Source organism: Euleptes europaea, chromosome 13 (genome assembly GCF_029931775.1).
Source record: "Euleptes europaea isolate rEulEur1 chromosome 13, rEulEur1.hap1, whole genome shotgun sequence".
Taxonomy (NCBI): Eukaryota; Metazoa; Chordata; class Lepidosauria; order Squamata; family Sphaerodactylidae; genus Euleptes; species Euleptes europaea.
The window spans coordinates 37,294,528-37,320,664 of record NC_079324.1 but is presented as its reverse complement, the minus strand read 5'-3'; the positions used below and the strand labels follow the sequence as shown (position 1 = coordinate 37,320,664).

At 43.8% G+C, this 26,137-nt stretch overlaps 1 protein-coding gene across 6 annotated transcripts in view; it reads right to left on the bottom strand.

Moving 5' to 3' along the window:
* Positions 1 to 26,137, bottom strand: part of KLHL13 (kelch like family member 13) — a 63,915-nt gene that overhangs the window by 16,794 nt on the left and 20,984 nt on the right. For 2 of the 6 annotated variants that reach the window (XM_056859476.1, XM_056859479.1), the window contains 3 exons: positions 10,194 to 10,335; positions 6,609 to 6,741; positions 6,208 to 6,404 (listed from right to left, as the gene is read on the bottom strand). In XM_056859476.1, the coding sequence (XP_056715454.1) occupies positions 6,208 to 6,404; positions 6,609 to 6,741; positions 10,194 to 10,335 (472 nt within the window). Of the gene's footprint in view, positions 1 to 6,207; positions 6,405 to 6,608; positions 6,742 to 10,193; positions 10,336 to 24,339; positions 24,742 to 25,107; positions 25,294 to 26,137 lie in introns of those variants that run through there. The other 4 variants (XM_056859474.1, XM_056859477.1, XM_056859475.1 and 1 more) reach the window with 4 other exon arrangements.

Here is a 26,137-nt window from a genome sequence, read left to right as displayed (position 1 = left end):
CAGCCGCTGCGTGCAGGAACGCCGCAGCACATTGTAAGCCCCTCTCACTACCTATCGGCTGTTGAGCAGCGAGAGGGAGGGGGGAAAAGAGGCCGGCGGTTCCCGGCGGCAGAGCATGCATGCGGAAGCCGATAGGGCTTTGGGGGGGTGCTTTTGTGGACTCTGGGGGGGGAGGGCTCCGTGCGCTGCCGGGTGTGTGCGTGGGTGGGCGGGGAGACGGGCCCAGTGGTGCGGGGCCAGCAGGTGTGTGTGGGGAAAAGGCTTTTCTCTCTTTTCTTCCTCTTTTTCTGTCACTCGCTCTCCTTTTTCTCCCTCTCTTTCTCCCTTTTTCTGTCTCTTTCTTTGTCTCCCTCCGTCCTTTTCTTTTTTTCCCTCCATTCTTTTCTTTCTTTCTCCCCCTCCATTTCTTTCTCCCTTTCTCTGTTTTCCTTCCTCCCTTGCCAATCGACTGTGGGCTGCGCCCCCCTGGCTCGGGCCCACCACTGGCTGTCCTCCCGCCTGGAGGGGGGAGTGGGGGCGCCATGCAGGCCTTCTCTGTGTGGCCTCCCCTGGGGTTGCCAACCTCCAGGCGGTGGCTGGAGACCTGTCAACCCTAGCCTCTCCCCCCCCCCACACCGGGAGATTTACACCTGGTGTGGCCCCTGAATTATGTTATAAATGTGCAAATGGCCCTTGGCAGGAAAAAGGTTCCCCACCCCTGGTCTAGGGCATCTGCACAGGCTGCCTATTTGCTTCCAGATTCAAGTTAAAGTGCTGGTTTTAATCTTTAAAGTCTTCTTTGGCCTGGGACCCCCATAACTGAAGGGCTCCCTTCTCCTTATACGAGTCCATTCAAGTGCAAGTATTGCAGGGTGCCAGTCCAGGGCTTTTATGGCAGTGTCTCCTGAGTGCAGGAACAGGGTCCTGGGGGGGTCCCAACAGAACCCTCCCTCCTTTTTCACAAGTTTTGTAAACTCGTCTCCCCCCCCTTTTTTTTTTGTAAAAGGGTCTTTTACAAAAGGCCTCTTAATCTTATTTAATACAGTTAGCTTTGTTTTATTGGTGGTACGTTGATTTTTAGACTGCTGGTTTTATATGGGGAAAGTTCTAACTGGATCATCTTGTGATCCGCTGGATATTTATTTCTGTAAACTGCCTTGAGTGTGCCATGTTGAAGAAAGGCAATATAGAAATATATGTATTAATTTTTAAAAACTGCACAAAACTAGTGCTATTCCAGTCCCTTCTGGTCCCTTCTTGCACAAGTCTCAAGGGTAAGAAACACATAAGATGTGAATTCTGTAATGAACCAAAAGAATGCATGCAATGGCATGGTAAATTCCCTAAGACTGCATTTCTGCATCACACCATTAACTTTCCTAACTCCCAACTGACGGATTGTTCATGCAAAATGGACTCTAACTTCAAGAAAAACTCAAAATAGCATACATTTATGCTCTACCACTGAGCCACGGGGAGAGGCCATGGCTCAGTGGTAGAGCATCTGCTTGGCATGCAAAAGGTCCCAGGTTCAATCCCCGGCATCTCCAGTTAAAGGGACTAGGCAAATAGGTGATGTGAAAGACCTCTGCCTGAGACCCTGGAAAGCCACTGCCAGTCTGAGCAGACAATACTGACTTTGATGGACCGAGGGTCTGATTCAGTATAAGGCAGCTTCATGTAAGTTTAAAACTAGTGACAGGGCTTCCCATTCCAGCCAACTGAAGTTCTCGATTTCCAAACAGTTTGCTTAAAGTTAAGCCTCATAAATCCCATTATCCATTTGCCTTCCATAAGAGGGAGGGCAACGAGCACACAAGCAGCCCTCCAATATGCCTGGATCCAGACCCGGGTGACAGCCGCCTGCCTAATGAACATTTGAGCTTAATGTAATTTGTGCCACTATGATTCTCTTATGGAGCCAATTTTGGATGAACAATGGCACAAAAACGAAAAAATACAAATACAAGTTTCCATTTGCTTCCTGGTAGCAGTTTAGGATTTGACACTCTGGTATTCCAACCAGGTATGCAATGGAAGTGTCAGAACAATCTCTCAGGCAGCCCTATAAGATTACTATCAAATTATCTAGCTATAGGTTGTTGCAGGATATAAAGGTGCCTTTGATTGCCAGGTTGCTTTTTTTTTTATCTGAAAATTAAGTTTTAAGATGGTAACAAGAAAAACAGATCCATAGCAGGAAGCCTTAACAAGACCCAGAGAAAATTTTTCTCTAAATTGGAGGCTTTATTATGCTTATGTGAAAACTGTAAGTTACAAGGAGTTGAATATGGATAATATTAAACTAATTTTAATGGTATTCTCTTTTTTTTGTTTAACAGAAATATAGCAATAGAGAATAAATATATCACACTTTAGAATGTAGAGATTAAAATGGGATAAAAGGCATATTCCCACGCAGTGTATGTATGGATAGATATATGTGTGTGTGTGTGTATTTCTGTCTTTCTAATGATAAATAATTGAACAGTAGAGACAATCTTTTTGAAGCACTATTGTAATACCCCATTCCCCCCATCCCCTTTTTTATGTTCTTTCCTTTATTCTTTTGAAAATAAAAAAATAATTGAAAAACAACAAAATAAGGACTCCTAATGAGATGTTTGAACACCGGACAAATTACAGTTTAAGATTATTATGTCTGAAGCTGCTGGATTTCATTTGCAGATTTTAATGGAGATGCACAGGGAGGCTTCGTACAACCCACCTGGTCTCAGTGGCCTACCTATAATATAACCATGCAAATAAGAGAGACCAACTGTACAGGGGTGTTTTGAGGATAAATGAATGAAAAAGCAACACCTCCCTTGAAAAGAACTAGAGCCATACTGTCACTTTTTCTAACATGGGTCAAAGGACCAATATTGGATCAGGATCAGTATTGGTTTCTTTAGATTTTACCTATACCACAGACGGCTCCAGAGTATTGCGCAACCTGACTACAAGAGCCGTCCATGCTGTGACACAAAGCAGTAAAGGACAGGAGTGCACACCTCAAGTTGCATGGAGGACCACTAATATTAACTCAAGAGGGCCAAATCAATACACAAAACCACACCCCAACTGGGGTCCCATGTTCTATCAACTCACCTCTTTGTGCCTCTTGGTACACTGTCTATATGTACCACCACAGGCCCCACTGCACTGCCATCTCTTTCCAACCCATAGTTAGCTCTCTGTAGCCAGTGGTACCTCCTTCCCCCCTACAGGCCTCTCTAAACCTCACTCCTCAGTTGCCCCCATTCCAACCTCTCTTTATTATCACAGGCAACTCACCTCAATCTATTCTCTCACTTCCCCTCTCAAGGCTCTCTTGCCCACCCCCCGGCTCGTTCATTTCTGAACCCTACCATGCATTTCTCTCCTCACAAACACAAGTCAGCCATCTCCAACCCTAAAAGTTTGTTACTCTACCACCACCCCTTTTTCCTTCAGACTTCCTTGCTCCATTTCAGTCCACTCACCCCCCCCCCCGAAAAAAAACCTTTTCTTCTCTGCTGGTGCTTGGCAACAGCACTCAAGGGTGCCAACAAGTTCCTGACAAGCCCCACAAGGAGGGGGCCATGAACCCAGAAAAGCCATTCAGCATGGTTGACCAGCTGTAACATACTGGGGAAAGCGATGCAAACGCCATTATGTGGAGTATTCTCTCACCCAATCACTAAGGGACTGATGGGGGCTGCCTATGTTACTATAAGGAGGTAGCAACGAACTGCATGTGATGGGAATTGTCCAAAGAGCTATATATAGCCAGGAAGGGGGCTGCATCCATCCAACTGGCTTTATGTTGTGTTGGCTCGTCTCTTTAAAAAAAAACCAAGCTGGAGAACTTTAATATCTTTTGTCTTGAGAAGTGGCAGGAATTTCTTTGGTTGCATAGCTTAGCAGCAGAGGAAGGCGGAAAGGAGTGTCAGATACAACTATCGCAGCTGAAAGAAAATGCCTGAGATAGGAGTAGCTGATGACAGCAGACCCAAATAACCTAGCAGAAGCCAGAAAATTGTGAGAAATAAATTGGAGCGGCAGTAACAGAAATGAAAAAGGAGAGGATTTGGGAGATGCCAGCAGTTAATGGGTTTGCAAGCGTAACTGACACACAGATAATCCTATATCCTCTTTGCTAAAGCCAGGGATAAAGTATGTGGATCTCTCCTTGCCTCTTGGCTGTCCTCTGGACCTCAGTGTCCAGACGTCCAGAATTTCAACATTGTTTCCTTTATCTGAGTCCAGACCAGCTTCAGAGTTCTACTCATCCTGTGAAGTACTGACTGATGTCTAACAGGAAATTGGGGGACTTAAAACACAGGCTCTAGGATTATGCAGCTCAAACAGAAAATGGAGACATTCACACAGAACCTTCAGAATGCAAAATGCTTCACAATTTGCTTTTTCTTACTCTGCCTTGGGGCAGTCTCAGATTATTTCCCAACCCCCGTGGATCTTAATGCGGGTCTTAAAATCCACATCAATGCCATTTTTAATGGTCGCTTGTAAGTCAATGTCACGTCAGCGTCTCCCTTAGCCCTAGCCCAGGTTTGAGAGCAAAGCATGCACAAGCAATCTGCAAAATGGCATGGACATGTCTGTCTTTTTAAAGCATAACCCAGTTAAAAGGCAATGAGGATTTTAAGCCCTTCTGCCCTGACCAAAACACCTAAATAAATTTTAGGTAATGGCCCTTATATAACCATGAGATGCTTTTGCCGAAACCAGAGTGCAAACAAAACCTATGTAGCGTCTCCGAACCCGAAAGAGCCCAGCTGTTACATAAAGACCCTTGAAACTCCTGCAACAGCAAAAGACGACAGCTCTCAACCAGTACCTTCAGATCTCTCTTTAAGTTTCAGAAACCCTGCCATGTGCCTTGCACACCAACCCTGATCTTGTACTCTTCTTGAAAAATCACTGCAAGACTAACAGATTCCCTTGAAGAAGCCCCTTGGAGAAACGTGTAGGGGCTTTGGGGGATTTTAACTGAGTAATAAAATATGTATTTATTTTGCAATATTGGCCTTTGCCTTACTTTTTATCTCCTAGCGACAGGTGCGGGGCCCTTTTCATTTCACGTTGAACACCTACCCCGCATGCAAGTACACCCCAAACCAAGTCTGACAATGCACCTTGTCCACTCATGTGAGGCATAAGGACACTTCGTGTTTGGAAAACCCAAGTTCGGAAAATTCAATTCCAACACCATGTGCACATACTACAATGAATGTTTAGAATCCCTGCAAGCATATCCACATGATACACCGGAGTCGTATACAGGCTTCACATTTCTCAGGTGGACATTTTACATAGGCTAACCGCTCATGCCTGAGCTTTGCGACGGCTAGGGACAGCAAAGCCAAGGCACCTCCGCACCACCTCCAAATAGGTTCCCCGGCTGCCACAAGGCTTAAAAAAGCCCTTCAAAAGGTTTTAAGAAAATGGGGGTTTTCCCCCCATAGAATAAGTGATGCTGCAACGCTGTTGTTCAAGGGGGCATTCCCAGGCTGGAGGGGCTTTGGAAGCTGACTACCGTCAGCTCCGCCCATGGGAACGCCCCCCCCCCACGCCAGCGCCGCATCTCTCTTCTGGGATTTAGGTGTCAGAGAAGCAGCGTGAAGCTCTGCAGCGCACAGGCACCGCCGGAACAGCCCCCGCCGCCAGTGTCAAGTGCCTCTTATTCCGTGATATGAGGCCACTTACACTGGTGGTGGGGTCACACTGCCTCCAGAGAGCTTTCAGCCCCCACCTCAGGAATGGGCTGTAAGTATCCTACTGATAATGAGGTGTATGAAGAAGACATCATTGTTTCCACCCAAAGCATAAAAACGAAATAAATATGTGCCTTAAGTTTTATTTATACTTAAACTTAGTAATGTAGCTTTGCTTGAGGTTTATTTGGGGGGGGGGGAATATCCCGGGTGTTATCAAGACTAAGCTTATTTGCAGAAGCTTCTTTGCATGCAAGAATGTGAACGGAAGTTCACCAACAAGCATCTGGCCAGCAAGATCACTCACTGCCTAGCCATCAGCCAAGCTAGTCTTGCCTCTCCATCTCTGCTACAGAAGAATTAAACTGCAAAACTCCCTACCACAGCTATTAAAGTCACCATGCCTGCTCCAAATTGAAGTGGGCAAGGCATCCTCCAAGCTGGGGAGCTGACTGTGCTTTAAAACTCAAAAGGAAGGCAAACTGAGCATTAACTCAAAGGGTCTTACCCCAGATATAAGAAACACTTTACAGAAGTCCAAAACTGGCAAGATCTGTAAAAAGCTGGCAGCTTCTAAAGTGTCCTGGAGGTTGTCCATGTTGAGAGAAAGTTTTGCAGTATAAATAAAATCTATGATCTTCTTTAAACCTATTTTGTTCACGCCATGGAGCTTAATGCACATTAAGTCTTGTTCTTTCATCCCACCTGAGAAGAAAAATTCAGAGAAAATACAGTTAAGGCTTGAAAGCTCTTCCCGTTTTTGTTTTTAAAAAAATCACTCTTGACCTGGAGACAAGGCTGCTTAATACATGAGCATCAACTTGAAAATAATGGAGATTGCTGGATGACATGCTTTGAAGACACTCTCACAGGCCGGGCCTTTTAATGCTCGAGTACCATTAACTGTACCTGTGAACATGGCTTTGAAGTAATCACTAGCCGATGCCATCATCGCCCTATGAACAGGGAACACTTCATCCCCATCGCCTGGCACAAGCGTCACATCGCAAAGCAGACCTTCTATTCGAAGCTGGTCGAAACCCTACAAGAGGAGAGACTCTGTGAACAGGTTTGGCCACACAGTTACAGGAACAAGGTCAAGGAACTGAGAAATAGGGGTGGCTCTGAGTTTTTTTTTTTTAAGCAGCCCCACGTTGAAACCGGGTCCTTGCTCCCCTAGTGTCGACTCGTGTTCAACTTTCCTATCAAAACAGTTGCTACAAAGCCTTTAAGTGAAGGAGATGGTAAGGAAACACTGCCGCCTGATAGAATATTCTGAACAGCCGACTTTCTCTGAGGAAGACAGGCTTTTCTCCTCAGAGACACATTTTTTCAGGGAGACCTTTGGTTTGATCACTAGACTCGTCCCAAGTCGCCTTAGGCATGGACCAATACATTTTCCACCGGCTGCACATTCAGTCTGAATTGAGGTTGAAAGGCCCCGTCAGTATCTAAGAATAATCCCAGAAAGATTTTGAAACTTAGTGAGCAGTTGGTCCCTCACTAAAACACCACACTCATACAGATTTGAGATGAAAAACAGAAAAGGCATCCTGACAAGATTTGACTAGCCCTATGGAATTGCCCCATGATATTTTTCCACAACTCAGTCCTAGATCCCTCATTAAGAACAACTCACTCAGCTAGTACAGAATAATGAAGTTTGAATTCACAATCTACAAAAGTCACCAGATGCTAGCTCCTTATAAGCTATTTCATTCTGCAACCAGCACCCAAACTCAAAAAGGTACAGTTTAGTTATCAACTGTATAATCCTAAATTTAGTCACATTCTTCTAAGTCAGTGGACTCAAAAGGGTGTAACTCTGTTTAAAATTGTAATGAGAGTATTATGCATAGAAATATAAATGGAAAAAACTTAAATAGGAGGCCCCTCCACTCCCCAGGTACTCCCATGTAAATTTCTTCTGATAAACTGAAAAACCATTTTTTAAAGAGAGAACTGACCTAGAAGCTAAAGAGAACATACAAATTCAGATACAACAATTCAGATGTAAAAGAACTAAATAATGAGAAAGAAAGGAGTTTGCTAAACAATATGAGCTGCGTCCAGCTCTGGTTCCCAAAGCAAGAAAGGCTCCACAAATAGCAGTGATGGTTAAGAGACAGGAAGGGCTGAAAGAGACAACAACAACAAAAATGGGAACCTACACCAGCGAAACCTTTTATGAACTGTACTTTTAGAATTATGAATTAAATGTTTCATAAGGCAAGATTCTGAAACACTGTATTAGCTTTCCTCTAGTATTTTCAGGGATATTCTTTGTTGTTGAAAGAATGATAAAAGAAGCAGCTGTAGCTTTAACAAACAATTCCCTCAGTGGCTGTTGCTAGGCAACCACAACATTCCAGGCTGGGTTTCAGTGAGTAAAAGGCAGAGGAGGCAGGGTCCTTTACAGGGCTATTTTGGCATTTGAGTGTGGACTCATTGGGGCCAGGCCTGACTAAGGTCGCCTGTTCCAGGTTAGGAAATTTCTAAAGATTTTTGGGGTGGAGACTGAGGAGGGCAGGGTTTGGGGAGGGCAGGGGCCACAGCTGGATGTAATGCTATAGACTCCACCCTCCAAAGCAGCTGTTTTCTCCAGAGGACAGATCTCAGGTTTGAATCCCCATCTTCCTGTGGAAGCTCATCAGGTGATTTTAGATTAATCACACAAAATGGACCCTCCATGCCCTTACTACAGCTAAAAGACTTATATTACCACACTGGAAAGATACAGGCCTAATCAGTGGATTGAGGACTGTAGAACTCTATCAATATTTGAATGCATGGCATATAGACGGCAATTGCACATGGACTTATATTTAGATATTTTGAGACCATTTATAGGAACTTATGTCTAGTTCCACCAGCACTGTTATATTTTTGTTTTTATATTATGTATATCTTTTTAAAAAGTTTTCTGTGTTTTTTTCTGTGTGTGTGTTTTTTTTGGGGGGGGGTAAAAAGGGGGGAAAGGTTAATCATGTACTCTCAGCCTAACCTACCTTGCAGGGTTGTTGTGAGGATTAAACAGGAGGAGAGGAGAACAATGTAAATTGCTTTGGTCCCCATTATGGAGAAAGGTGGGGTATAAATGAAATTAATAAATAATAAATATAGCTGAAGATGGGAGGTAGATAAAAGGTAGGTTGGTAAATGGTTGAGAAGAAGAGAATGAGGCAGGGAATGGGGAAAGGATATGGGAGTTGCCAGGAAGAGGGGAAGAAGATATAGTATGGGGAGGGGGATACAGGGTAAAGCAAGGTGCCCCCTCAGAGGTCCTTGAGGGTTCCCTACCATGCAAATCGGGCCTGGCCCAGTGGCCACCATCACACAACTGGGCTATAGCTTTCCTAGAGGCTGAGGGAAGAAAAGAAAGCTGAAGAGAACAAGGCAGATAAATGAAGGTTGGCTGTTGGATGGGAAGGAGAGAAGGAAGCAGGAAAAGGGGAGGGGCTATGAGGGTTTTCAGGGAAAAGAAAGAGGAAGTAGTGGGGGAGGGAGAAATGAGATGAATCCTGCAAGTCCTTGCGGGTTCCCACATGTGTAAGAATAATACAGATTATGAGAAACTGGTTCGTAAATCCAGGTAATAAGAGCTTTCCTTCGTTACTACAGTGTTAACAGTTTCAGCTTTTTAACCCTGCTAAGAGTTGTGTTTGCCATGACCTCCTGGATACAGGAGAGGGGGTAGAGAGGGGAAGGAGGAGGGCAGGTTCCGCTCTAGGTCGGTGCACATGTACCCTGAAAGGTTCTCTTCAAGGGTTTTTGTTTAAATGCCGACTGGGAGACACTATAACGTATGGGGGTTTATGGCCATCTCTGTGACATTCCATTTCCACCAGTGTGCCAGCAGAGCCCTTGGAAGTTTCAAGAAAATAAAACAGAATGGCTGTGTGAGCAGGGTGAGCGGACAGTGAAAGAACAATGCAACCTAGCCTGGGAGCTTTGCCTTGCTCCACTGCCATGGCAAATGCAAGTCACAGATCAACATATTGCACTGTAGCAGCACCAGATGGTTGCTATAACCAAGCTCGCAGGATGGGTCTGGACTCCTGCACAGAATGCTGATAATGAAACTGAATTGCCCATCGAAACATGCTCCAAGCCCAGGGAACAGAGGATGGGAAGAGCAAAACATTAACACTGAAAAGAAAGCTTCACTTGGCCAATTCCCTTGGAGGCATTCATAAGAATCTTGGGCAAATGTCTCTTTGCTTGTATAATGTCAAACTCACACTGTGCGCTCCTTCAATTACAGGGAAAGGCCAGATTTTTGGCACCATTTCCAATATCATCTGAATATTTAATTGGCAAAAAAAGAATCCCTAAACTAAACTTCGGAAAATAAAATGGATAACCTTGGGCAGCTAAAGTCAAGATGGCCAGACGTCCAATGGCACTATCAAACACAGACAAAGGGTTAAAAGTCCCACGGGAGACATCTTAGAGAAATTCCTCCAAAATATATGGAACTTTATGTTCACTTACCTGTAGTACCACTGAGCTATGAGTATTGCTGGTGAAAAATCTCGTGGTCCCTGCCTTGGAAGACTGCAGATGGGCAGACACACCCATATCGCTGCTCCCAAGAGATACTTTCATGTGAGGGTCCTCCTCTTCAACCAGAGATCTAAAATGCAAAAGCAACAGAATACAGCCTTAAGCTTATGCCTGCCTTCTCCTACATGGGAATGGCAGCCACAGTGAAAGGTTTATTTTGTAGTCGAGCCAGATACTCGTTGGTGAACCTAAATCAGGGGACTAGATCAGCTTTCTATCATACTACCAAGCAATGTCTTAACTGAGCAGCAGCAGGTTGAGTTCAAGCTCTGCTGGGAGATGTTAGCGACTGAGGCTAGTAAAGTTTGTTAAACCAAGTCCAATGTTTAACTTCAGAGTAAATTTAAAAGCGCTCATTACGGAGCACAGGGTCATATTTTGTGTGTCGGTGCAAAATACACCAAACAAACCCCATCTCCAAACTAATACAGCTGTGCCTGTGTAGCGTGAGGATAAAGTGGAGGAGAGGAGAACCATACCAGCTGCCCCTGAGCTCCATGGAGGAAGAGTGGGATAAAACTGCAATAGTTTTGCCATAATTTCTTTATTGGCAAATATATTCTCCTACCAAGAGTTCACCTTCCAAAGCATTCAGCTGCAGCTGGACAGAAAGCCGTAGTGCTTTTCACAGGGGGTACATTCCTTGCCTTAAGCCATGCATTAAAGTGAAGGCTCCTCCAATGGAAGGCAGGCGCCCCAGTGTGACCTTGTGTATGACCACCTGAGTGTGCACTGCGCTAGTCATGCTCTGGTGTGAAAGTGAACTATTCCACTCGTAACGCTTTACATGTCAAACACAGAACTGCCAGTTTCGGTTACAGAAAATCTAGATTGCAACATGCAGTAAAATACATTGGCCTCGAGTCAGTTTCAAAAATTACTTTAAAGGCATGATTGCCCCTTCCCCCACCCCAGCCAAAACACACCCAAGTGAATGTTAAACTCCAATTTAGGTTATAGTCCCTTTTTAAAAAAACATAATTTGCAGCCCTCCTACCAACAACTTTTGAGCAATTCGAATTCAGACTAAGGCAAAACACTGTTTAAAGAATTCTTGTGAATACGCATTTGGGGTTGAGATGTTCTTTCCTCCAGATGAGGAGCCCACATCCATTTAAAGCGATTTCTGAAACTGGAGAATTTTTCCCTATGATTAATCAACACCACGGAGAGATTGAATGGGGACCTGCCGTACAAAAATTTTCAACAAATTGGACCAAACAGTGAACATGGGTTTGAGATGCGGGTGTGAATTACATGGAACACACAGCATAGAAATGCAAAAATATTGTTTTAAAAATGTGACCACCAAGTCACAGGTACGTGGAAACATTTAAACAGTTGGGTTCCCCTTAGCATGCAACACTGTAAATTGCAATTAATGTGTTAGACGTAACCTGAAAAAAAAAATCTCATGCCACATCTTGATTAATTGCATAAAACATTTGCAGAGTCCTAAAATCCAAGGTTTTATTTCCCTTAATGTATTCTGTGCCAGAAAATGTAATTGTCATTAGAGATTTTAACAAGGAAAAAGAGTCAGATAAAACAGCTGTTGGTGTGCTGTTTTAAAAGGTTGTGTATGTTAGCAAATGTTTAAGTTTAAAAACAGCGCCCGGAAGCTCACCAAGATCAAATACCACCCTATGCTGTTTTTAATACAAGCAGCAAGGGAAGACTTTGACAGAAAACAGGATGCCTACATCCCAAGTAAACTCACATATACAATAACTGGAGCAAAGGGAGAAGATAAGAGAACAAAGCATTGTTTCTTGCTTGCCAAATTTAAAATGGTTGCAGCAAAATAATATTATGCATAACCAGCCTGTCTTAAGAAAAAGGCACATACCTTCCAGTACTACCACTATGTAGGAGAAAGAATCTAGTCTAAGGGGACTTTCACACATGCTAAATAATGCACTTTCAACACAACAATGCACTTTGCAGCTGTGTGAAATGGCAAAATCCACTTGCAAATGATTGTTAAAGTGCATTGAAAGTGGACAGAAAGTGCATTAATCAGCATGTGTGATAGAGCCCTAACTTTATTCCTATGGAATTTTAGCATGTTCTTATATGGCTTTAAAAGAGGGCTGGACGAATTCATGGAGGGTAGGTCTACCTATGTATATTAGCCATGATGGCTCAACAAATTCACCATATTCAGAGGAAAGTATACCTTTGAATACTGGGGAGGACAGTAACTGGGAGATTTTGGCTTGTAGGCTTTCCCAAGGCATCTAGATTGCCACTGGATATTGCACTAAACGGATCTTTGGCCTGATCCAGCACAGCTGCTTGGCTGTTCAGAGCAAAATAATCAGCAGTAGAAAACTTTCATTCATGGACAGAGCACAGAATTATTTTTTTAAAAAAGGTTTCTCCAAATGCTTAATACCACATCTCCAAATGAAGATGCCTTTGCTGCTCAACCCACTCAATCCTGAAACTGGGCAAATGATCATTACTGATCACTGGCTACCTGGACTATCAGCAATTCTCAATTGAATGACAGATCCCACCAAAAAACCCCACAACAGTCATAAATTCATTTGCATAGGGGATGCATTCTCTTGAGCGAGCCAATTAAGTTTTCTCTAGCTACAAACCTAACCTTTCTCACACACATCCAGAAGGTCTATCTGATTTAGGCACACAGTTACAAAAGGCATTTTATTTGTATTCATTAATGCTGGCATGCCAAGCACTACAATTAATTAGGCAACAATGAATGTAAATATATTGACTGGCATTTCCTCATAAGCGTATTATATCACTACCGGGAGTTCTAGAAAAGAAGAAAGTTAATTCATTTTCTAATTAATTCCACTGCTCTGATCAATAGATGTCATTAAATAAAAAGGGGGAGGCAATGCATTTTTAATCAACATAAATGTCAGTAAAAGGTTAGGACTCGCACAGAAGAGCTGCGATTGTGGAAGCCATCTGCAACAGGTGTTGAATCAGAACTCAATCTGCACCAAACTGAGACAGAGACGGGGATCCACACAAGTCAGTGGCTTTTGGATCCAAAACCCATCAGGGCCATAACCAACAGGGGTCTGGTTTTACATTCTTTGATAGCAGACCCTCCACGCCAGGTCAAACCGTTTTTGAAACTCCCCTCTAGTTGAAAAGCATGCTGGGGAAACTGATGTCCGAAGCCACAACTCACTCCAGCATTTAGATATGTGCTAGTAGTCCTTTCTCACCTAAAAAGGCAATATTGCGGTTTTAACACTGAAAACAGTAAAGGCCCCCCAGCTTCTTACAATAAAAAGATTAAATAACTTGGCGTGGTGTGGAGATCTCATCTTTGCATACAGCCCCCTCTTTTTCCATCTCGTTCATACAAAAAGCAGGGTCACTGATATACCCCCTTTCACTTTTACAATATGCAGCAGAAGCTTCAGCACAGTTCACTGCAATAGTATTTAATAAGGAGAACAAGAGCACTTGGTTAGCCTCATTCAATTTCTATATGTATTGCCCCAAACTGCCTTTCTGCCTGGAACAGGGTATGCCACAGAGTCTTGCTTACAAAGTGAATTACATGGCTGGCCTAACTATACAGCTGAACTCTGCAACAGTGGCGGGGGGTGGGGGAGGGATTCCTAAGCGCTTGCCATAGCTGGGGCTTGTTAGGGAGGTGCCGGTGTCTGCACTTTTGGAGGAGTGCAGGGGCAATTTAGCAACCTGCTGGAGAAGCTGATACCTCTTGTATCCAAAAGACTCGGCTGAGGCTTGATAGAAATGCGATGCTGGATGAGAAAAGAGCTCACCTGTGGGACTTTGCACAGGTAGCAACCCAGTTTAAGCCAGTGAGTGCAAAGCAGCTATGCGGCAAAGCATGCATAGCTGCTTGGCAAGGGTAGGCAGCCTAGTTTAAACCAGACACTGAGTGCAAAATCCCACAGCTGAGAACTTCTCAGCAAGCATCACATTTCTACCAAGCCTCAGAGATCCCTCTGATCTCCACTAGCTACCTGGGAGCAGAGAGCTGCAATTCCAAAGGAGATGTAGAAGGAAAATGACGGACATTAAACAGGAAAAGGAAAATAAAAAGCATTAGAGATGACTCAGATGCTGTTGTCTTGATAAGGCCAGGGAAAGACATCAGAATTTACTTTAAACAGCAAAAAACAACAATCCCAAACTTGTTTGGCCTCAAATAATTTAATATCAAAATAAAAACATGAACATCTGCAGCTGTGACCATTCGAGCTCAATTTGTTACAATATGCTTCAACACAAAAATACTACAAAAGAGTGCTAAATTTTAATACTCTTCAAGAGCTGCACAGAAAAGAATTTATCTCTTGGGGAAACTCAAATTTACTGAATTCCCAAGTTTAAGCAAGGTAAAGCAGTCTTACAAGTTGTATATATTTGGTTCCATGCACGCTTATGCATAAGAAGTGCACTTCTAAAACTGTTTTTTAACAAGAAAGTAATTGTCAGTGACAATGCCGAAGTCAGGGACTATTCATCCCCGTGCATTAAATGAAATGAAAGTAACCCAACCAGGCAGGTATTTCACATATTGGGCTGTAACAGCAACGTGGGATTGCCGAGCTTCAGCTCCCAAAACACAACAGACAAAAACACACATGACATTCATAATTTTATCTGAAGCCAAGCCCTCTTGCAACCAAGGCAGAACCTAGCAAGAACACTCAGCTCCTGCAACCTCCCCCAAAGAAGTAACCTTAACAACGTGAGGAATTCTATCTGCATCTTTCAATATACACAGAGAACATCTACCCCTTTTCTATCAAGCCAAGAGAAGCTAATTTCTAATAATTTTCTATCGAATGGCATCACAACAGCTATGCAGTAAAAGTTCTAGCTACCGAATTCAAAAGAAATCTGAAACCCAAAGAACAAGAACTAGAGAGGCAGGCAATCGTAATACAACAGAATAAAAATTCCACATTCAGAAATCACCTTGAGCATACTAATGGAAAAGGTGGGATGTAAAGTCTGGTAAGCCGAGCTATTGTTATGCTTTTGCCACACTTAAGTAAACAAGAGCCATCTGCTTGGTGAGCCTCCCATCAGAACCCTCTTGGTTCGGATAGATTGGCTGGAGACACACACACCTGTTTAGGCAGGTTGTGGCACTTCTACTTTTGGTCTCTTCTAGGTAGCCATGAACCGGGCAACTCATACATTCCTCCTAGGGCAGACTAGCAAATCCCTGCTTGCTTGGCCAGAGGACCAATCTAGTAAGCATGCCTCCAGGGGAACAAACAAGTCAGCTTTACAAGGGCATTGTACCATTGCTTCTCCCCCCTTCCCCTCCCCGATTTCTTTTTGTGTCACTAAAAACTAGGCTCTCTTCCCTACAGGTAGGCAGGCTGGCCCATCATTTATCAAACTATTTTTCAAGATTGCTTCTCCCCATCTATACACTGCTTTGCGAATCCAGGTTTGCACTTCCAACCCACTCTAAAGAGGCACACAGGAATTTTCCGCCCGCAACTGAAGCGCAGCATCAAGATTTGTGGCACAGCAGCTGGTGCGCCATAAACATCGGGTTGCTGGTGCAGCAAATCTGAGGGCCGGACAGCAAGTTGCTTAATGAGGACAAAAAAATCTAATCTGATGTCTCGAGTCACGCTGCATCACTGAGGCAGGCAAAATCATACTGGGGAACAGGCACCCCCCCCCACACACACACACACTCTTGACAGTATACAGTATGTTTGCCCTTTCCATGAGCTTTACAATGGGAACAGGAGAGGAACCCATGATGCAATTCATAGAATCATAGAGTTGCAAGGGACCACCAGAGTTTCACAACTACCTCCCACACACACACCCAGCGACCCCTACTCCATGCCCAGAAGATGGCCAAGATGCCCTCCCTCTCATGATCTGCCTAAGGTCATAGAATCAGCATTGCTGACAGATGGCCATCTAACCTCTGCTTAAAAACCTCCAGGGAAGGAGCACTTACCACCTCCCGAGGAAGCCTGTTCCACTGAGGAACTGCTCTAATTCCACTGGTGAATGATTATGGCACTTAAATCATGACTGTCGTGTAGATATTTTTAAAAGTCTTTGAATATAAATCTGTGGAGTGCATCGACAAGAACGAAGGGAGACCAACAAGATTATGGGGGGAAAGCTCATATCAGCATTTCCTGAGAAAGTGGCTTAATTGGGCATTTGCTGCTCTTTCCCTCACTGGAGAAAGGAGGATGACTCACGGACCCGGCCAGGAAATACTGCTGGTGCTAAACCCTAGAGCAATTACAGCACAGCGCTTGCCTGCAGAGCTAACCGATCAGAACTCTGTTCTTTTAACCTTGTCACAAGCGGAGCGAGGACAGCTATTTGGCTAAGCTGGCACACCTCGTCCTTATCACCTCCTGGGGTCGGAACCCCTCTGCCTCCGTGATGCTCATGCATCTGCCAAAAACAGAGAGGGCCAACGGGGCTCAGCAGCAACAACATCGCTGTTGCCAAGGAAAAGCAAGTCAACGGAAGACTATTTGGAGGGGAGGGGAAATATATACACACACACATTCGCTGATAACGTTGATCTGTAAATTCGTACAGATGACCAGAGAAGGGGTTTGAGTGGCACACTGCCATCCAAGCCATCTTGGGCCACCCACTTGCTTATGTGGCAAGCAGCAGGTTCTACTTTTCTATACTTCTTCCTTTTTATATGCCAATAAAGGGTTGTGTTGTGTTTTTACATGAGCGGGATAGAAAAGTAATGACAAACCACAAAAGGTGTGATTGGACAACAAGCAAATTCCAAGAGTTCTAGGTTCCTACAAGGGCAGACAGCCGATTTTCTTTTAAATGCAAAAAGCATGCAAACTCTTTCAGACAGAAAACAGATTCACATGGGACAGGACAGGCAACTGGGTGTGGCATAAGAATGAAAACGCAGCTGTGCTGAATGAGACCCAGCATCCCACTTCACACAGTGGCCAACAAGATGCCCCCAGAAGGCCTAGAAGCAGGGCTCAGAACCCACCATCTCCCCGTTGACCCATAGCATTGGGTTTTCAAGAGTCACACCGCCCCTAGAAGATAGAGGTTTCATTTCATCAGTATGGCTAATAGCCACTGATGGATCTGTCTTCTATGAGGTGGGTGCGTAGTTCAGGGCGCCAGCTTGTATTATTATATTAGATTAAGAACTATAGTTTTAAAGTATATTTTAATTTGTATATTTACTTATTGTGTGACTGCTGTTGTAAGCCGCCCTGAGCCCAGCCCTGCTGGGAAAGGGCGAAGTATAAATTGAATAAAATAAATAAATAAATATCTTTTACAGCTAATGAAACTAGTGACCACAACTACATCTTCTGGCAATGATTTCCACTGATTTATTACTCCTTGTGTGAAAAATCAGCTCTTTTTCTAAGTCTTGCGTGTGTGTGTGTGTGTGTGTGTGTGTGTGTGTGTGTGTGTGTAAAGTGCCATCAAGTCGCAGCCGACTTATGGCGACCCCTTTTTTGGGGTTTTCATGGCAAGAGACTAACATAGGTGGTTTGCCAGTGCCTTCCTCTGCACAGCAACCCTGGTATTCCTTGGTGGTCTCCCATCCAAATACTAACCAGGGCTGACCCTGCTTAGCTTCTGAGATCTGACGAGATCAGGCTAGCCTGGGCCATCCAGGTCAGGGCAAGTCTTGCACATACTGCCCATCAAATTCATTGAGTACCCTCAAGTTCTAATATTATGGAAGAGAAAAAAGCTTTTTCTCCACCCCATGCATACTTTAACTCCCCCCCCCAATCCAGTTTGTCCTTTTTCCAGCCCCCAAAACTGAACTCTGTAGACTTTCCTTTTAGGAAAGGTTCTCCAACTCTAGCAAAGCACTGAAAAATGGACACCTTTCAGCGTTCTGGATAGAATGCCATAGGAGAAGAGATGAAGCAAAGAGCCAGTTTCCACAGGTTTCTAGCATGGTATAGTCCTCTCATGAGACCAGCTGAGGAGCTCACCTGGCATCCACAAGGTACTACCAAATGAGTCATTAAAAAAAAATGAGCCAGCAAATGAGCCTTTTGCCTGCTGAACCCAGCTTCCCACAAAGACGTCCACGCTGCCAGGCAAACTCTCCTTGTTTATCTTTATCTCGGCAGGCAGATATGAAAGGGAAAAAGCAATAAGGCTAAGTGATACTAGAAGCAATACAACATGGAAGAAGGGAGACTAAAAACCCTTTACTGAAAAAAAAAATCAGCTTCAGCATACAGACTCCCCTTCGTAAGCTTTCTTCCCACAAACCAATTTGTAACATCTACTCAGAAATTTTTCGTTTATCTTTCTAGAGCCCTCTCAGAATCTGATTTAAAGGGGTGCAAGGTAGCACTCCAATCCCAAACACACATTTTAATGCAAGCCCCACTGATTTCAGGAGGACTTGCCGCAAAAAAAGGGGGGGCAAGGCTGTGGGTCTTCAGGTGGCCTTAGGTGATACACAGAAGCCAAGATAGCAACTGTTCAAATGACTCCTTCATCTCCTTTTTGTACTGCACCTGGAGCTCACCCTTCCTACCATGGGGAAGACACGGAAGTTTCCCTTTCAGAGGCTCCATCAGAAGATTGAAAAGCAGGTCTTCATGTCACTTGTACATCCACTATCACTGCTTCTAGGAAGCATCAGAAGTGGCTCCTGGTTACTTTCAACAGTTGCCAGCTTCCTTTGATCTGCCCTAACAGCATTCTGAAATACTTCCCTGTTCTACTGAACGGGGCCTTCCGGGATTCTGAATTCTGATCCAGGACAGACCTCGTCTCCTACTAGGATGCCCAAGATCCAAATGAGCAAAAACGTACATGTGATTATTCCACTCATCTGTCAAAACCACAGCATGAGAACTGACAGATGTCGTCAGGGCTGCAGCAGCGCATTCTCTTTCACCTCCCAAAGATCTGTCACAGCTAAGATCTCACTTCAGTTTTTTTATTTAGCGACCAGGACTAGGGAGAGCTGGACCACAAGAAAAATCTTTCCTAAGATTTAGGGCATGGAAGGAAGAGCTGCATCTTACCTTTGCATTAAATGGAGTTTCTGTGCATGTTTTAAAAACACTGAGTATGTTACTAGGACGGTCATGAGATGAAACAAGAGCCAAGATTTGAACTTCACGGCTTCTTTGAGCCAAGGTGAGTATTTTCTTTTCAGTACACTTCCAATGCTACTGGATCTGCCTTTTACTTCTTGCAAGGTTGTGCAGCATTGTAATACAACCCGGGTAAGGCAGAAGCAATATTCACAAATCAGAGCACAAGAGATCATCTAATAGGCGGGCAGTGTGCTACTCTAAGGCACCTTGGTGGGGCCCAAGACCAGAATAACTAGCTTGAAGTACTCCCTCCGCCACCTTCTGATCAGTTGCCTCAACGGCACCGGGTGTAAAAGAGCTGGAGTCTGGCTCACGGAGTCTTTGAGTTGAGATGCACGACACCTTGTTGACCTGTAGATTTGTATAATGTGAACACCTCCTTGACTTGTGTGTATTAAGTGCCATCAAATCACTTCTCACTCATGGTGACCCTATGAATTAATGACCTCCAAAACGTCCTATTAACAGCTTTGCTCAGGTCTTGCAAACTAAGGGCCATGGCTTCTTTTATTGAGTCAATCCATCTCATGTTGTGTCTTCCTATTTTCCTGCTGCCTTTCACTTTTCCTAGCATTATTGTCTTTTCCAGAGACACTTGTCTTCTCATAATGTGATCAAATACAATAGCCTCAGTTAAGTCATTTTAGCTTCTAGGGAGAGTTCAGTGATTTGAACAAGAATCCACTTATTTGTCTTTTTGTGAGTCCTCAGTATCCGTAAAACTCTCCTCCTACACATTTCAAATGAATCAGCTTTTTTACTATCAGCTTTCTTCACTGCCAAACTTTCACATTCATATATAATAGGGAATACTATGGCATGAATTAACTTGATCTTGGTGGCCAGCGACACATCCTTACGCTTAAGAATCTTTTCTAGCTCCTTCACGGCTGCCCTTCCCCATCTCAGTCACCTTCTGATTTCTTGGTTGCAGTCTCCCTTTTGGTTGATGATGTAGCCAAGGAATAGAATCTCTTTAAGGAATAGAGTATCTTTTTAACAAGTTCAATGAATTCATTGTCAGCCTTAAAGTTGCGTAATTCCCAGTAACCACTACTTTTGCCCACTTGCTTAGCATAGATAAAATGGCCAGCAGCAACTCCATTCCTGGGCTTAAAGTTAATGTATGCATTTAAAGACTCCAGGACCATCACCAACCTGCAGCCTCTACATCTCTACACACTCCCACGCCACATCAGAGTGGCAAACATGTTTCTCCCCTCTTTTTATATCCTTGCAAGATAGGTTAGGCTGAGTGTCTGATCCAAGGTTACCCAGTGAGCTTTTATAACACCAAGGGAATTCGAACCTGGTCTCCCTAGTCTTAGTTGAACACTAATCAGTACTACTGACAACTGGCACCCGATTTACTGCCTGCGCCTGAAGGAAATGCTAAACTTCATTTTTCATTAGGAAGTGTTGGTCTCTAGTCTCCAGAAGTACATATACCTTTGATATATGCTTGGATTTCAAGGACATCCCATTTGGTTATGGTCTCCAAGGCACTCACACTTACTTGGACACTTCCCCCACAGAGGTCCCTGTCACAGGATGGCAGCCTTGCTGGAGTACACCATGATTGTTCAATGGCTTTCCCCACGCCCCGAGAATGTAGTTTGCCTAAGCAAGGCTTAAACTACAGCACATGCCCCAAAGGCCTATTGAGATGCAAAATCTACAGTATTCCTCAACTGCATCACCATTCCAAAACAGAGAGCCATTTTGTCTGCCGTAGCAATATCAAAGCTAGGTGGGATGAGAAACCCTCAGGATGGACTTGTCAGTTCTGGGAGATCTAGTCAGCAAATCCAGCCCTGCCTAAAGTTCCGCTGACACATTAAATGGCGCAGCCCACTCAAGACCTCCCCATTCACCACTGCCTCTGTTGCCAGCATTTAACCTGCACCAAATTTTAGAGGGAGTCAGACAGGAAACTCTCAACAGCAGTCCCCACAACGTTGTCTTCACTTAGTAGCCAGCTATGGTTTGTCGACAGTCATCAAGCACATGTAGAAGGCTTTGGAAAGAAGTAGGTTCTTCTCTCATTTGACTGAGGTTTGGAGAAGGAAAACAGCAGGATATGTGCCTCCAGTTGCTTCTTACCTTCTTCCTACCCAAGCACAAATGGGAGCTCCATAGAAGGGGAACACAGTGCTACTGGACATTCTGCCTGCCGTCGCTAAAGCACAATTATGGACATTCAACATTGTCCCAATCCCTGAACAAGCCCACATCACAAGAAAGGCTTGAACTGAAAAAAAATTAAGGAAAAAAGAACTCTGCTTTCCTCTCAACAGAACCTCTAAGATGCACAGTCCAGCACAGTCCAATCCACATGTAGACAGTTGATCATAACACATCTGCTCTGTACATACGTCCTGCAACTCAAGTCCAGCAGGGGTCATTTACAATAGTGTTATCTTTTCCTTCCCATGTGAGTTAAAGGTTACCCAGAGGGTCCTCTAAAGATCTTGGGACTTCCACAAAATGCCTCAGCAAGTAACCCAGGGTGGAACCGATCTTTTGTTTCAAGAATCAACTATATACACAGCATGTTAAGAAACACTCTTTTACTGTCTCCCATCAGCCTAATAAATGGATTTCACAAGGAAGTTGACCAGGAGGCAAAATGCATAGAATTATGCTGAGCTTTATTAATCAACAGGAATACTTCATCTGCATTAACCCTTTTACCATGAGACATGTATACATTCCTAGGTAAGAAACATTAAGATGCACACTTTTATAAGCGAGGCAGGCAAATGTTACACACCTTCCCTGTGATAATGTGAGTTATTAGAGGGTGGGTGGCAAAAAAACAACAGGTGTTCACATTTCTTTGTTGTAATTTTAGAAGTGAAAGAACATTAAGACTAACAGAAATGTGACAGGAAACAGAAATGTGACAGAGAACAGAAATCTAACCAAAGCACATATGTTTTGAACTCACTAAAACAGCAAGAATTCCAGTATCAAATGGTAATGTTACTACTTTACACCTAGAAGGAGACTACCACTGGCTCTCGCACCCAAGTATTACTACTGGTGGTACCTTATACTAGATCAGTTAGGATGGACAGTGCAAAGTTTATACATTTGTGGCCTTTCAATAATCTTTGTGGAAGATATTCTACAAGATTTTCAAAAACCCACAACTTTGGAAACACACTAAATTTCCCACTCTGACTGCAGATGTCTTTGAAGTATATTTTAATCCTATATGATCAGTTCTTCAGCTGATGGTTTAATATGGACACAGTATTGCTGCTGGTTCATAACTGACCCTATCCCAAGGGCTCAATGTGGGTAGCAGCAAATCCACATGAAAAGGTATGCCCAATATGTGTAGATAAAAACAAACTGACCCCATGTCTTCCCCTTATAAAAGGCTATGTTAGTTATAGCCTGGAGCTTAACATACAGCATGTTCAACAGAACCAACATTTGCACAGCCTTTTTACGTAATCCTTTATATAATGTTAGAACTACAACTCGGCATCTTGCTTTTACAAGCCAAGGATGAATGAATACATGCCAGTTTGACCTGAAAAGAATGGTACCACCACCTACTTTTCTACTAAAGCTGTAGTTTGCCTCCTTCAGGGATGCACGCGCTTCGTGTGCTGCTGTATGAAAACAGGGCATTGCACCAGCCATGTCTAACTCGGTTTTAAACACAAGGTATTTTTAACATGCTGCTAGCCATGAAAAGCCACGGCAGCGAATTTTTTTTGTTTTCCTGAGTAAGTGGCAGGTGGATCCAATTAGCCAGAGACTGCAAAAACCCACATCAGTGTGGACCACTATCCAATATTTGGTTATCTCGGCAACAGAACGCTATCCGAAACTCCTCAGCTTGGAGCTGTTTTTTCCTACCATGTTTCATCACCATACAATTTTGCTTTTAAGCTTCAGGTTTATAAGTTCCACCATGACCCTTTTTAAAAGCTCCAAATTCAATTAAAAAACAAAACAGTTTTCAGCACATTTATAAAGTATTACACCAATGTTAATCTATTAATGCGCGTTTTTTAAAAAAATTACTAGAGCAATATTGAAATAATGTACTTTCTACCAAAATGTTGGTTGAGGGACAACTAACCCATCAACAAACCAATATGTATACACATCAAAGAGCTACATTCCATTCATACAGTTCCTGAGGGGAGCAGTCTACAACAATACTGAGCGTACATTTCATGTTATACAGATAGGAACAGCTTCTATGGCCTTCACATCTGTCTCATTGGCTAATGAGCATTAACAGTATCAAGTTAACTTCTACTGCATTATTTCTGGTATGCCATGTGCTATAGTCAATGTCAGCCAGAAATCTAGAAAATGCTACCGTGACTTTTTAAAAATAGAAAACGCTAAGCTAATCAAGTCTGCTCCGATAAGGCAATAATTAATTTTTTATTACTGCTTTGAGACATTCCACAGTGACTGAATAGTTAAGAGTGAGATGCTGCAATCAAAGTAACACTAAACCTCAATATTTTACAATGCCCCACATACAAGTACACTACTATGGAAAAAGACACCAGGGTAAGCATTACTTATGTGGAATATAAAAGCTATAAAAAGGAAGCGCTGTGTGGTTGGTGACTCCAACTTGTTCATCTGAGATCTGCATTAAAGACCAACAAGCAGACGAACTTTGATAACATGCACCGAAAAATCAATTGTGGATGTGGCCAGATCTGTACAGTGTCTTGGCATTTTCAACAAAGGAAGGATTCAACACATCATCCATCATGGGGGAGGGAAGGGAGAAGAAATGGGAACTGACAACAAAAGGCAGGTTACGATTTGGAGGTTCTAAAAGAAAAGGAAGAGAAATGCAAGGTTAAAAATAAAAATTCTGAGACCAATGTCACATCAGAGAATACAGCACCACAAAAAAGCATCAAGTCTCACAAAACAGCTCCCATTTGGGGGGGGGAGGTATAATCTCACAAAAGAAAGCCCACCTTAGGTATCCTCAGTTCTCTCACTTACATGTATGCTGGAGAAAGTGGCGATGACCTGGATGTTTTAAGCACAGGAACTGGGAATTTCCAGATAGCAGGAGAACTCGTTTTCCATTTCAATGGCATGTTGGTCACCACGATACTACAATAACAGCAAACAGCGTTTCCATAACAGACTACCAACTTGAACTTCCATTCCAGTCACACGCTACTGGCCCAGCGGAGGCTGCTGCTGGGGACAAGAACAGCAAGCCTGCCAATGACCTTAAGCCAAAGCTTCCAGTCTGGGAAAAGGGGGGCAAGCCGGGCATCGCCTTTTAAACCCAGCCGTCCCCTAAAGCAGCAAGACGATTCTATGGCTCCAACTCACCAATAGTGCCACCTCGTTAGAGAAGTGTTGACTGCAGTATATGTTCAAAAAAAGCAAGCAAGGGAGAGAGAGAGAGAGAGAGACGGAGAGAGAGAGACACGGAGAGAGGCGGAGAGGGAGAGCAGAGAGGGACTGCACTGTGCAAGCCACCACAATGCAGCTTTATTCTATAAAAAGATCGCCTCTTTTTTTCCCACCCCCATCTCCCCCCACCCCGAAGAACGAGCCTGTAATGCTATTGTCTACCTTCGGAGTCACATTGCAGCACTATACTACATTCTGTACCTATTAACCTGATTTCTGACCAATAGTAGCAGGAAAAAAAAGAGGAAGAAGAAGAAAGGGGGGTGGGTGGGAGTGGAGGGGTTCCACATAGCGAAAAAACGAAAGCCACGTACCTACTCAGAATACACTTGTCATCCTCTGAACATTCTTCGTTTGAGCTGCAACAATACCAGCGAGAGAGAAATCTCAGCATAGCCTTGGGCCACACGGCTGAGAGGGATCAGCGACCAAAGACAGCCGCTTCTGTGCGAGCCAAAGAATACAAGAATGCCATCATGGAAAAAAGGCCTATTGCAAAAATAAAATTATAATTAAAAAAAAATTAAAAAGGAGTCAGAGGGAAAAAAAGAGAGGGGGGGGGGACAGTCTTTCCTAATCCACAGTCAGAGTGACCAGAAGTAAGAACAAGGATACATTTGTGCAGATCCCTGCATGTTCTTCTAAACGGCTTCTGATTCAAGGCGCTCTCATTTTTCCTACCCTTGACTTCCCGGCGAGATGAGTAGAAATCTCATGCATTTTACAATACGCTCTGGGAACAGGAATATCGCTCTCCTGTCTGCAGCGGAGAAACCGAGAGCAATGTGCAGCTAATAACCGTCCTTGCAGGGACCCGATCAACAATCAAATAGAGCAGCCCCCCCCCCCACTCTCCCCAAGAGCTCACAAATTGCCTGAAGTCCTGACGAAGCAGCCGGGCACACGCAGGTGTCCGTCACAGCCCCCCTCTGTCCGTCCCCCCTCCCATCCCCCGCAGCTCCGTGGTCGGTTTCGTGGTGACCTCCAGGGGCAGGCAGGCAGCCACCAGAAATGCATGCATGCGCTTTTTTATTTTAGGAGAGCACTGAAAAGAAAAATAGCATCTATAAGGATGACTCCACGCTGAGAATTTATTCAAGAGGAAAATACAGGCTAGCGAGAAATTTTACCTCCAAGCCTAGGGACACCTTGAATAACTGATGTAAGAGGTCCATCCCTTTTAGAGGCACAAATAGTCACATACTGGCATGGTAGGTTTGACTAAGAGACTTCAATATTGATTTTTATGGACCGGCGAGTACGCTTCTCTCACGGTGGCAGAGTTCCACCAAAGAAGGCTTCTTTTCAGCGGCATAGCTGAATGTCTCCTTGGAGAATAATCTA